The 12,837-nt window shown below is 37.9% G+C and overlaps 1 protein-coding gene across 3 annotated transcripts; it reads right to left on the bottom strand.

The window, feature by feature from the left end:
• Positions 1-1,949: 1,949 nt before the first annotated feature.
• On the bottom strand, positions 1,950-12,618 carry LOC109037592 (nucleosome assembly protein 1-like 1). Of its 3 annotated transcripts, XM_019052344.2 has the most exons (9): positions 12,465-12,618; positions 11,125-11,292; positions 10,324-10,467; positions 8,798-8,925; positions 7,862-8,012; positions 5,586-5,723; positions 4,511-4,775; positions 3,441-3,602; positions 1,950-3,171 (listed from the first exon to the last, which is right to left on the bottom strand). In XM_019052344.2, the coding sequence occupies exons 2-9, from the start codon at positions 11,272-11,274 to the stop codon at positions 3,167-3,169; spliced, it is 1,143 nt and encodes a 380-aa protein (XP_018907889.1). In that variant the 5' UTR covers positions 11,275-11,292; positions 12,465-12,618; the 3' UTR covers positions 1,950-3,166. The 3 variants fall into 3 exon arrangements, with proteins under 3 accessions (XP_018907889.1, XP_018907887.1, XP_018907888.1); XM_019052342.2 differs by having other exon boundaries at positions 1,950-3,602; XM_019052343.2 differs by lacking the exon at positions 12,465-12,618 and adding an exon at positions 12,429-12,447 and having other exon boundaries at positions 1,950-3,602.
• Positions 12,619-12,837: the final 219 nt, after the last annotated feature.

The following is a 12,837-nucleotide window of genomic DNA, read 5'->3' as shown; positions in this document are numbered from 1 at the left end:
AGCCGACAACCAATAGAATATATCACCGAGAACTTCTGTCGCGAATTTTGAAAAAAAAAATTTTGGCGATCGCCCGCGACACGGCAAGGCTTTCGTTTGTGAAAATGTTGAGATCAGCACCGATGAGAATGGCGAAATTTACCCATAGAAGCATGCTCACAGCGGAAAATACACAGAGAATGATAATCGTTTGGCTCGTAGCCACAGGTGATAACGTTGGTACTCGTTGTGGCCCCAGACATTGCGCTTTCACACGGGGGTGCAGATTTTTCCCCATTTCGCAATCTGAGATGGCACGAAGCAGCACGCGAAGAGGCACCAGGGGGCTGGGAAAGGTTCAGGAAGTTAGCTGCAAAGGCTCACGGTTCAAATTTTAAGAGACGACAAAACCCATTGAGAAAACCAAATTCCAGTCTGAAATTTTTTGTAAAAGCTGATACTCATACAATAAGGCAATCAGCGGTAGTCATTGGGGGAGGGGGGGGTGGGGGGGTTGGTGGTGGTTTGGAGTTCAGGAGATGGACCCTTCTTCAGAGGAGAGATAATTCAGGACGATAAAATTCATCGGCTAAAATGAGCTTTTAGTATTAATGTAGAGGCAGAAAAATTCATTTTTTCCTAGAGGGGACTCGAAATGACAGATAACAAATGTCGCCGACTTGACATCATTAAAGCCTTTTGCACGCTCTTCTGAGGCTCAATTTAATTCTTGTCTTCTGGGAAAGGAAAAATTCAATGAGGGATTCAGGAAGATCCCAGGTCTCAAAACGGTGAATTTCAAGGCCAGAATGACATTTCCAACTCTGCTGAGAAATTTAGAAACTAAAATTTTGACCTATGGTTGAAATACGATAGGCACAAGGTGTATTTATCTGTATCTTTACCAGAATGTTAATCTTGACCAAAGGTTATATTTAGAACCGGACTGTAATAAGGCAGTATTGTATGACACAATCATTGACCATGCTGACTAAATAAGAGAATTTAAGAGAAAGATATGGCACTAAGACAACATAATTGATGTCCCAGTATAACTTATACCCGACTCAAGTGATATTTGTGATGCATTTCTTTTGAATAAAAGCTTCGAAGCTCTCAAAACTGCACCAATTAAAATAAAATAAAAAATGTACCTACACTATTGGATGATGTTAAGTGATAAGAAATATTTTAGGATTTTGGACATAGCATAGTGCCTCCCCATGAGAAAAGTTGGCTGTATATATTCCAATCTGCTCGAATCAATTATTACGAGGAAAATAATGAGAGAATTTAGCAATAGTTAGAATACCCAGTCATTACTGATTATACATGTTTCAACAATTCCAGTTCTCTGAGCTTATGACTAGAGAAATCATATTAAATTTCTGATTTTTTTGCAACCAAGAAGAAAAATTATAGTTTCTGATGGGTCTTAGAGGTCCATTTGTAAAAAATTAAGACTTAAAAAGCACCTGCCAAACATCTAAACTTGAACAAGATATAGTTGGTTGCTAACTGGATTAAAATCAGCAAGAGGGATTTCTGATCCTACCCTTAATAGCAAAAGTGATAGTGTACATAATAAGATTCAACAACAGGAACTTCAGAATTAAGAAGTCACAAATGCTAACTCATTATCATTTATATAAAACTTATCATTCAATTCCATTGCTCTCAGTCAAAGCGATGACTTTATCAAAAGATGTTACCATTTCCATGGTGATTTGAAAGTTTAACTTGCAAAGTAATTGTGCTTTTGTATTTTTTTAAAAAAAGGAAAAAGTCGAAGGGAAATGTTTTGAACTGACATTACTGACATGTTACATGAGAAAATGGCTTGAAAATGTTTCCATTTTATCAAGAGTTGATCTCAATGCTTATTGAAGCTGAATGCTGATGTTTATGTTGCACCGTTAACAGGTACAGGGTTAATGGAGTGGAGGGTTGCTAAAAAATAACAAAAGGAATTTTTAAAAAAGGAGGAAAATTTGTTTAATCGAAACAGCTATCAATCATGTTAAAACTGTAATCTTTCATAACTTCAATGAAGACAGGTATTCAAAATGAACAAGGAAAAAAATGTGATTGGTGCTACTGGCACACTGGGATACATGAAAAACTGAAATTAACGCTTGGAAACAACAATTTTAAGGATGATGAAACTAACACAGAAAAAATGAAATTTTACGTCATCGAAAAAGGCTTTGAAAAAGTAGACACAGAACCAGGAGCCAGGAGGACACTCTGGATAAAAATTACTCATAAGGAGTGCAAAGATATGGGTATGTGCCGGACAAAAATGAAACAGTCTACCTAAATTAAATTAATTAAATTTGCATAAAATAATAACTAGTTTCAAATTTTAACAATAACTTAACATTTACAATATCGATACAAAAATACACATGTACTTCAACTCTAATTTTTTATTGTTACATGTACCGGTCAGCATTAAAGAAATCCACGGGCTCTTTGTAATTATAGCAGGGATGTTGAGAACATTTTTTTTTCATCTACATTTACCTTCTTTGAAGTTGTAAAACCTTCGATGATTCGAACAGAGTCTACTGTCATAGATACAAGAGAAATTCGAAACCAGTTTCGATTTTTTTTAGTAGATAAAGTCTGTAGATGGTCTGTAGAATAAATTACAGGATGATAATTAACAGAATTGGATAAGGTAGAAACCAGATCTTGTTCCGAGAGCTTACTTCCAAGACAAATGATGATTAAAGACAAAAAAAACTAACAAGGGACTAAGAGTAAAAAAAAATAGTAACAAAAGCAAACTTTTCAACATTATTTTGATTTCCAATTTTTCAGTAAAATGCGTGACAAGCATATGTTGTATTGACCAGTGAGCGCCGACCGCATTTTATTAGATTCTAATACTTCCCTACTGGAATGAGCTTGCAGTCAGAAAATGCCAAAGCTTGGACTGCCATGCTAATCGGGTACACCAGAACTCCAAAATAGTAATCAAGTTATCCCACCGGTAATACTTCCTATCATTAATTTTCACTCGACATTTGAAAAGAGAGATCCATAAGGACACTTCCATGAGCCTTAGGGAAAAATTCTTGAGGGTAGCGAACATAATGGTGACAGATCCATGTCATGATAAATAAAATTTGGGGCAAAAATGGGCCAGGCGGAGTTACAGTGATTCCACAGAGCATGGCAGCTAACCTGTGTAAAATGCATACATACAATTATGTACTGGGGTAACAGGTAACAGGAAATAGTACAAATTTCATTAAGCGTTTTGATTGTTCCTAGCTTTGTTTCAGAAACAAGCGGAACTTAACTATTATAGACAAAACCTATCGGAACATTTAAAAAAGGCGATAAAAAATATATTTTTTCTCGTTAAAAAAGAAGAATACAGAGAATAATCGTGGAAGAAACAGAAAAGACACAGTAACAAAATGCAAGTGAGAGAAACTACTGGTTCTTACAGTTATCAGGGTTTTGGGCATTCTTGCCTTTGATTGCTGGTTTTTTGCCTGGTGCAGGCTCATCTCCCTCGTCATCGTCATCATCATCCTCTTCTTCTTCTTCCTCATCTTCATCCTCCTCCTCTTCTTCTTCTTCGTACTCTTCATCTTCGAGTGCTTCACCTACAACAGAAAAGCGAACCAAAGATAAGTTTGGTGTAATGACTGAAAAAAAGGATCTGCAGCTAATGTCTTACATATATCTTAACTTTCAGCCATCCCATTTTTCAAACTGATCTTCCCGTTTGAAAAAACCCATTTTGGAGGCTCTTCTTCTAAAACAGCTTGCGTACGTGGTAGTGGCCATCTGTCAAATCTTCTCAACTGGCACGCAAGGAGTAAGAGAAGCTCTGCTCTATCACGGAAATTTCTGCTAAATAATGTTAGTAAAAATTCTGAAAAATTATTTTTCCAGTCCTGTTTACTTCTAAATTGGTAAGTGAAAATTTCGATTTTTGAAACTCATTGTCCTTAGGTCACAAAGAGCACCGGATCAAACAGGTGATAGGAAAATTTCCCTGGCACCAAGTCCTTTGGTTTTCCATGCGGGACCCTTCGTGATCTTGATTCCTACCACCTTCAAGCTTGGTTGAGTTGGTAAGAATGACTCATCAGGGTGTCTACAGAAATTCATTATGGATCATCCAAATATTTTCAATGAAAAAACCTTTTTTTTTCTGCATTAATAAATTGACACTCGATTGATTTTACAAACCAACATATGAAATGAATTAAATTGAATGTTTCACTCTTGCATGTAGTTGAAAAGTTCTTGACTCGCTCAGAATTTCCTGATCCATGACCAATACACCTGGTATTTCCTGACAACATTAAATTTCCTGATATTTTGCGTTTTTTTCTGATATGCATACTCTGGTCATTAGAATAACTGCTCAAATTATAAGTATTTGCACGGCTAAAAAGTCCTATTTTCTGATTGATCAAAAAATATTGTTGAACGAAGTGATGATTAATTGCACAGCCTTTACGTAGAATGAAAAAAGAGAGAAAGTGAAGAAAAATCGACTCACCTGTGTAATACAGTACAGCTTTCGGAACAATGCGTTCTCTAATGTAGTAGCCGATTTCATAATCACTCGTAAGCAGAGCCTGGGTGTCTTCGTCTACATCACTGGCATCTTCCGGTATGCGAGGTGGGTTGAAGAAGTTGAAGAAAGAGTCCACTTGAACTGTCTTTGTTACTGTTCTGACAGCTCCGCGTGATTTCTGCTTTTGTTTCTTCTTCACCGTTCGGACGGTCACATTCTTGCCTTTCTTCCAATCAATGACACAACCCTGAAATCATGTTGGAAAGGTATACAACTTGAATTAATGAGTGAGAAAATCTTGGAAAATAATAATACAGTATAAAAATGTAAAGGAGTCATGTAGCGTCAGCATTGTATTTAATGTGTCATGGCTGAATCACAACTTAGAAGTCACTGTTGTGCCAGGTGAGCAAAATTTTGTTCTTCTTTCATGCATTGGTTTCGCTCAATGGCCACAAGATCCACAGAGCGAATCCTAGATGAAAAGGAAAAACTCCGATCAGACTTTCCAATGGTACATCCTTAACTTGATGGTCAGGAACCTATTTTAGGGTTTTTTGCCTTGTCTAGAGTGCGGCTGATTTCTAATACTTGGGCTCGTGCCATGGCCGATATACCTGATGTTTCCTGATAACGTATAACGTATTCATGCAACTGATTATTTCTTGCAATTGAAACGATTCTACAAATATTTCTATCATGTTTCCAAGAGCCAAGTTAAAACAAGAGAAGATGATATTTCTGTCATTGCATAAAACACATGATGCATTAAAACAGCTGCAGTCTATACGATAACCAAGGTCATGTGACACTGATTTGTTGAAATCCTTACACAAGAAATATAATTTTTTCCCCTCATTTAATTGACTTTAAAACTCCTTGTGACTTTAAAACTAAACTTAAAACTAAGAGGGCATTTTCATATATGGGACTCTCCTTCCCAGGACTTGAAAGTTCAAAAGTATGTAATGATGAACTTGACTGATAGAGACGAACTACTAGTTGCTCAAGTAAGTTCGAAGTAAAATTGAAGAAGAGAGAGTCGAAAAATACTCACGCTACACTTGTATATTTCAGGGGCTTCAAAACTGAAAGGTTCATCATCATCGATAGCGCATTTCATGTAGTATTCTTTAGTTAGGACTGAGTTGGAGAAATATTCGTTTGGAGAAAAGTGGAATTCTAATACGAAACCCTGTTGAAAGAGAAAAGACAATTAAAAACATATTTCCACTACTCGCGAGGGGAGCGAGAGAGTAATGACATGCAAATAAAGTATTAGCACATAGATTATCCTCTTAGGTGGCTAACTTACATCTCTGAAATCGCAAGACAATGCTTTTACTGCTATTTTAAAGTATACTTAACGACAATACTTGGAAAAATTCCATATGATTATGACTACTCAAATACGAGGATAGCCAGTTCTGAAAAATATCGACGCAGAAACTGCAGAAACACGTGTCTCAGTTTGCAGCATTGCAGGCTTTCTGTCATACTTCAGTATTTAAATAGAAAAAAACTCAATGTCATTTCTTGAAAAATATTCTGAATTTTTGTCTATATGTAAACGATGATCTATGAAAATTCCAAGCAATAATGCAGGCTTAATCTCTTTCATAAAATAAAATGTGGGATTGGCAATTTCGAAACACTGCACACTTTATATGCGTTCCTGTAGTTTAATCATCACTAAGCAATGACTGAACAAAATTGTCGTAGGATTAGGAGATCCTCAAGACGACTTTGTCACCTTTAGGGACTATGGTCATACATTACTATCGGCTTCGTGAAGGAGAGGACATATTAAATTATAATTGGTCCTTCAACAAATTTAAAGCCTTCCTAAGGGTTCCACTCGGAAAAAAATAACAACAGAATGAAACTTCGCCCGTGTTGCTCTTCAAAATTTCAATGAAAAATATTTGCTCATTGGTTTTCTTATGAGATACCTACAGAGCAAACCAGAATTCTTTAACACGACGATTGAGCGACAGGGCTCCTTTGTTTCACCAATGCAGGGACGCCGAAAGTTCATGGGGGCCCTAGCGCTCAATAGATAAAACTTTCTCAACCATTATTTCTTTTCCTACTTTATCTAAAAACATCCACTGATTAAAATATACCAGCGGTATATAGATTTCTTAAATGAACAGAACACCGATAAAGGATGCGTTTTTGTAGTAGGAATAGGAGATCCTCGAGACGGCTTTGACATCTCCAGGGACTATGGTCATACATTACTATTGGCTTCGTCAAAGAGAGGACAAATTAGATAAAAATTGGTCCTTGAACACATTTAAAGCCGGATGTAGAGGGTTCCATGAAAAGAAACGGCATTTGTAATTACAGCTGCTTTGAAAAATTCTTCAAAAATTTTCATGCAAAATTATAAACAGTCTTTCTTCTTAAAAAGATATGGAGTCAAAATTTCTGGCCACTGCAATTAAGCATTGCTTGCTGAGCACTGCAATAATCGTTTTATCATCAAAATGTGATGCAGGGATGCAGAAAATACTTAAGCCCAACCACTCAACATGTACCTTAAGTTTTCCTTTTTAATACTGTAATCAGACACTGACATAAGTTTACGGATAACACTTGGTTTTTATACTGTCGCAGATTGATATTTTTATTTTCCAAGCCTCTTTTCTCGGCTCTTCACTTTAAAGTGCAACTAGATCAGAAAAATCTGCACTTCTGATGTGCTACCAGCAGGTTTAGAACATGATTCATGCTAACTAACAATTATTCACCAAACAAACAAGGCAATGACAGAGGAGGCGTTTTTGTAGTAGGGTTAGGAGATCCTCGAGACGACCTTGACGTCTCCAGGGACTATGATCATACATTACTATTGGCTCATTAAGACAGAGGACCAATAATATTATAGTTGATCCTCAAAAATTTAATGGCCTCACTTGATGTTCCCCTAGTGAATGAAATTGACTACACATTCGTCACTTCTTCAGTTTTTATGTACAGCAGAAAAAATTTTAGCCTCAGCAAGCTGGCCATATGGACGTATTTCTATCAAACAGAGCTAAGCACCGATTTGAGTTCCTTTTGAGGAAATTAGAATCCCGGATAGCGTGGTCTGTCAAACGGACCTAAGCGCCATGGAAAAGCATTGCGAGTATAGGACGGAATAAGCCGGACGCCCGATCCCGTCGCCAATCCAAGCCCCCCTCTACCTTTCTCACCCTATGCGCTTGGGTCTGTTTGGTAGAAATACGTCCATATGTAACTCAAACCATATTAGGAAGTTTCAAAAGAAACCATCATACTATCACATTAGAATAGCTCGTCAAAGTAAGTAATTGGTGCACTTACCATTGGTTCATTTAAAAATATAACTTTGACATCGATCAAATGCTTGAGGATTGGCTCATCCGCCTCTTGGATCATCTCCGACAACATTTGAGTGTTTTTGAAAATCGTCAACCAGAAATCAGGTATCCCAGATACGTTTTCAAGATTCTCCCTGGGCAAATAATACAATTTGTAAGAATTTAAAGAATCATTAATAAATAAATCAAAGTGTAACTGTAAATACAGGGCAGCTCATTGTATGAAGAGACTTTAACCTATTAAAGTAACCCTTAAAGTAACTTTATCCCATTGCACCACATTCTGTTTCATTTGAACAATCTAAATGCATTGAAGGTAACATAATTCCACCACGTTCAGTTGCAAAACAAGGCCTCGGTACACAATCAACTAACCAAACCAATTCCTATCCAAGTGTCGGGAGTCATCAGTCCTAAAATCGTTACTTTGCTTTGTTTTCAAAAGAAAACTTTGCAGAGATGTTCCCTGCAGCAAGAATTGATGAATGGTGGCTCTCTATTTTGATCAAAGAGGACTGTGGCATGGTAATCAACTGTCAGCAAATGGTTTGTGTTGGTCAGAATTTGATTGTCTATTGGGGTCTACAAAGTTGGTCTGAAAATGAGCTGCCGATAAACTGCAATTGAAGAGAAAAGAACTAAGGACATTGGATGATTAAGGAATGTTTCTACAAGTGTACACTTTCTACAAACTACTTTGCAGAGCGAAGTCTTGGGACAATCAAAGGTTGGCCTGTGAGCAGAGCCTGCGAAGTGATTCTGTCAATTGGGAGTCGACTTTAAGCAGAGGGGGCTAATTTTTGGTCAATAGTTGAGGCAGATTACTGGACGAAGATGAAAAAATTAAAAAACAGAGCTAAAAACAAACTTACAAGATCATAAATTGAATATAAATGGATAATGAAGGAGATGCACTTACTTTTTATCTTCTATCGCAACTTTATCTTTGATGTCTTTCGTGATTTCACTTACTTTCTCTTCATCATCTGAAGTCCATTCGCATTCATCATCTTTGGGTTCGTATAATCCACACACGATTTCTCCTCGCTGAAAGAGAATGATTAGAGGCAAAATATTAATTTGGAACAGGTGAGTAGCGAGAAAATTAAGCAGTTTTTTCCCCCCTTCAATTGTTGAGAATTGGCCTCAGGTGAATTTTTTTATTTTGTTCCCCTAAAATTCATTTTCTTGGTGAATAGTAGCTAGATACTATTAATCTGTGGTATTTTTCATTTAATTAAACAATTTTGCATCATATCCTCCAGATTTCTACCAACTTCTCAGGTGAAAAAATTAGATTTTTATTCCCATCCACTGAATTTTTAACCTTTATGCACGAGGTTGCAGTAGTCTATTAAATTGAAAATCTGAGCATTTTCAGACCATTTCAATTTGCATTTTTGATATGAGTGGACGGACAAGCTTGTTTTTAATAGTTGGATTGTGAAAGCACAACCTCACGTGCGCACACACCCAATCGCACAGAACTCACAGTCCGAAAGCGAGCTGAAGGTTTGACAGGATGTCTAATGAGAGCGCCACCATTCTTTACTATCAGACAGGGTAGTTAGCTAGTCCTACAACTTGAGCCTGGGACTGTCTGATAAGTGATACGATTTGGATGTAGACATGGGGCATGGCTGTTAATACATGAAAAATCCTTGACCAACATCAGAAGAACCCTGCACAGAACACAGGGCTCCCGGTAGATTTTGATGAAATTTTAATGGATTAAAATTAACTTCATCATTAGCGCAAAGCCAAAATATTGGCACATTCTAACAAATGGAAGCCAAGATATAAACGATTAAATACAAGCCATTTTCTGTGCGGCGAAGACATATGGCCGCTCCTCAGTCTTTTTTTATGCTTGAACACTTCAGACTTCAGCCGAGAAGCCCCCTCTCTCCTCCTTGTAGCTCTCACTCCTCTCCTCTGAAGTGCCTACAGAGATGCTAACACAGAATCGGCAGATGTAGGGAGGAGGGCGTATGGCCTTTGCACCAGCCGAACGTACAGGCACCTAACTGTGTGTGAGGTCTGACCGAAAAACGCCACAGCCAGAGGCGACGGAATTCGCAGGTCCTCCGCCAAGCTGTGATAAGATAGAAAATAGTCTGGGTTCAAACACGAATATCTTGGCTTCTACTTGTTAAAATGAGCTAATTTTTTACTTTGTGCTGATGATGAACTTTAATTATATCTATTAAAGTTTTATCAAAATCTACCGGGAGCCTAAGGCCCCCGTTTCGTGTGGGGTTCTTAGCTGACTTTTCCCAGATGGTTGTTCCCCCCAACTTTTACATGTTATCCAGGTAGCAAACAACCCTGAGATATTGTAAACAGCTGAATTTTAATGTCTGTTCAGATTAAAAGAATTACAGTGAAGATAATAAAAAAATTTCTCTCCACAAAACCAAGAGGAAGTTGATGAGAGAATCAAACCTTTTCATAAAACGGAGTGTAAAGATTGTGATATTTGCATTCAAGCTGGTGGACCTCTTCATAGAATTTTGCTTCTATTTTGGCGGTTTGTAACTGCAGATTTTTGAGAGCTTTGATTCTCCTCTTCACCGGAGCAGGGAGATTCTGAAACAGACAATGATCAAATGAAAAATTTTCTTCTTGATGAATACATTCGAGCACTAGCTAAGAGAAAAAACTAATTCTGTGATTCCAGCAAGCATCGAGAATTGATGACACAGAAAATGCCATCCTCAAGTGCATAAGAGCAAAATCTGAGCAAGATGCCCTGAAGAGCGCATTAGGGAATGACAAATCATTGTTGGCAATGCTGTCACAAGAGACAGGGGTAGACCTAGTTGCCTTTGCTGAGAGAGTGATGCGAAAGAAGGGGCCCTTCCCATCAAAACTAGGCAGAAAGTTCTTCTATCATAATTAGTAAGCTGCGAAAGAAACATCAGAAATGGCGGTGCTCGCAGCTTTGATTGCATTTCAGCTCACAACTGCCTTATGAAAAGTCTTTCACAAAAAAGTTTCAGTCTAAGTCTTTCCTTGCATTTCAAGTGTGAAAATAGGCTTTTAAGTCTGTCCACTGTCTGGGCAGGTTCCATCTTCATCATGTACCCAGTAGAAATAAAGATACTTAGAAGAAGAAATTTCAATGAGTAGATCAATCGACAAAAATGTGCTGTAGCACCTCTTACAGAACATTAAAAGTTTTCAACAGAAAGATAATGACAAGTTCATTGATCGATAAGAGTGATAGGTGGGAAAAAAAATTACCGCGATCATTTCTTGATTAAGCCTTCCTTGAAGAGCTGCAAGAATATCAGGCCGTCTGAAAACCTGGGCGATGTTGCTGTCATCTCCAGTATCTTCTTCCATTCCTTCAGTCTCATCATTACTGTCAACCTTTTGTGGGTCTGCAGCCATTGTTGATTCAGATAGTTACTAGAAAAAGTCAATAATTAATCATTAGCAAAAGTAATATCATTAAGTAGGTGGTTGAAATAGGCATGGTGCCAATAAGCAGTTTGGAACTTATGTGTATTGCTACAGATCTTCTTGTAACATCTGCCAACTTGAGCTCGCTTATGTATTGAATCTTGAGACAAAAGTCAAGTATCGACTGTTGCCAGAAACAGGTGCAAGACAATTTGGAGACTCCGCACTCCTCGCCTTTATTTGCTTTTTCTGTCTTTGATCAACGTTACTTCTCACCTCATAATACTAAGCAATCTTGGTGCTGTTGAAGGATCGAATCTTCTATACACTCTCTCAAATTCTCTGTTACCTATGAGTCAACTCAAAATAGCTACCAACTTTGTGTACATCTTGCATTCTTCACCTTCCGACTCACTGAAAATCAGCAGAATTTTATGACCAGAACAATCAGAATAGACCTGACGGATACATTTTAACAGTATGAACAGAGAGGAATGACTCTTAGAACAAGGTGCTAGGGTTTCTCACAAATTTCATGGAGTAAACCAATGAATGGTTGAAATCCTCGCCCGTCATGAAAACATAGTGGGCCATACATGTGAGTATCGAGCAAGCCTTGGTGTGAGACAGGAGATTGATCACTCACTGCATTCATTCTGAATGGAGCACCGAACTGGACTTACAAGCTGAGATCATCATCAGCGATCAAAGCAACATACTCGACAAGACATCTGGCTGACAAGAAGAATCTACTGTACTGAGCATCAGCAGTAGAAAATACGGTTTGACATGCAGATAAGGTCTAAGTTAAAGGGTGCGGAGAGACATCGACACAATGAGCCTGTTGTGAAATAAAGCAAGGTGTGAAGTGCAGGCTTTAAAAAAGCTTCAGTCTTGGCCATTAAAGACTGGGGTGAGAGGGGCAGGGTAACGAGAACTTGTCTGGTCACTCTAATGGGCATAAAAATTTGAAAATCCGCCGACTCTGCACAAACTCGGAGAATTTCGGCCGCCGGATACAAAGGATCATGCGGTTGAAATTCCCGACCTTGGTTAAAAGCACATGGAGCTCAACGAACCGCGAAGGCGGAGGCCGGATAAACAGCACATTACAATAGCGTGAACGTTTCAATAAAGCTTACATTTTAGTTTAAGAGCTATGAACTAGAAAAACTTACACGTGCACGAGAAAAAAGACACTTCCACGGCCCACTGACAAAAGATCTTCCCTTCACAATGCCGCCGAAATCCGAAATCGGAAAGAAAGAATGCAAATGGTCGTCTTCCAAAGAACGAGAATCGAAATTCGAGGGGTTGGCTTATCAAAATCACAGAGAATTTGTTGAATAGAGGAGACTCACGCGAAACATGACTGATCATCTGTGGGCAAAAGATTATTCTAACGCAATTTGAGCTTGAATTGATGTAATCGAACTTGTGATACTGGAAATGCAATCTTTAATAGAAAATAATTGGAAACTTTACCATTAGAAAAACTCAACTTTATTAATTTTCATTGAACTTTATCAAGGAACCGAGGATGCAACCAAC

Source organism: Bemisia tabaci, chromosome 4 (genome assembly GCF_918797505.1).
Source record: "Bemisia tabaci chromosome 4, PGI_BMITA_v3".
Taxonomy (NCBI): domain Eukaryota; kingdom Metazoa; phylum Arthropoda; class Insecta; order Hemiptera; family Aleyrodidae; genus Bemisia; species Bemisia tabaci.
The sequence above is the reverse complement of the archived record's forward strand: the minus strand, read 5'-3'. Positions and strand labels throughout refer to the sequence as shown.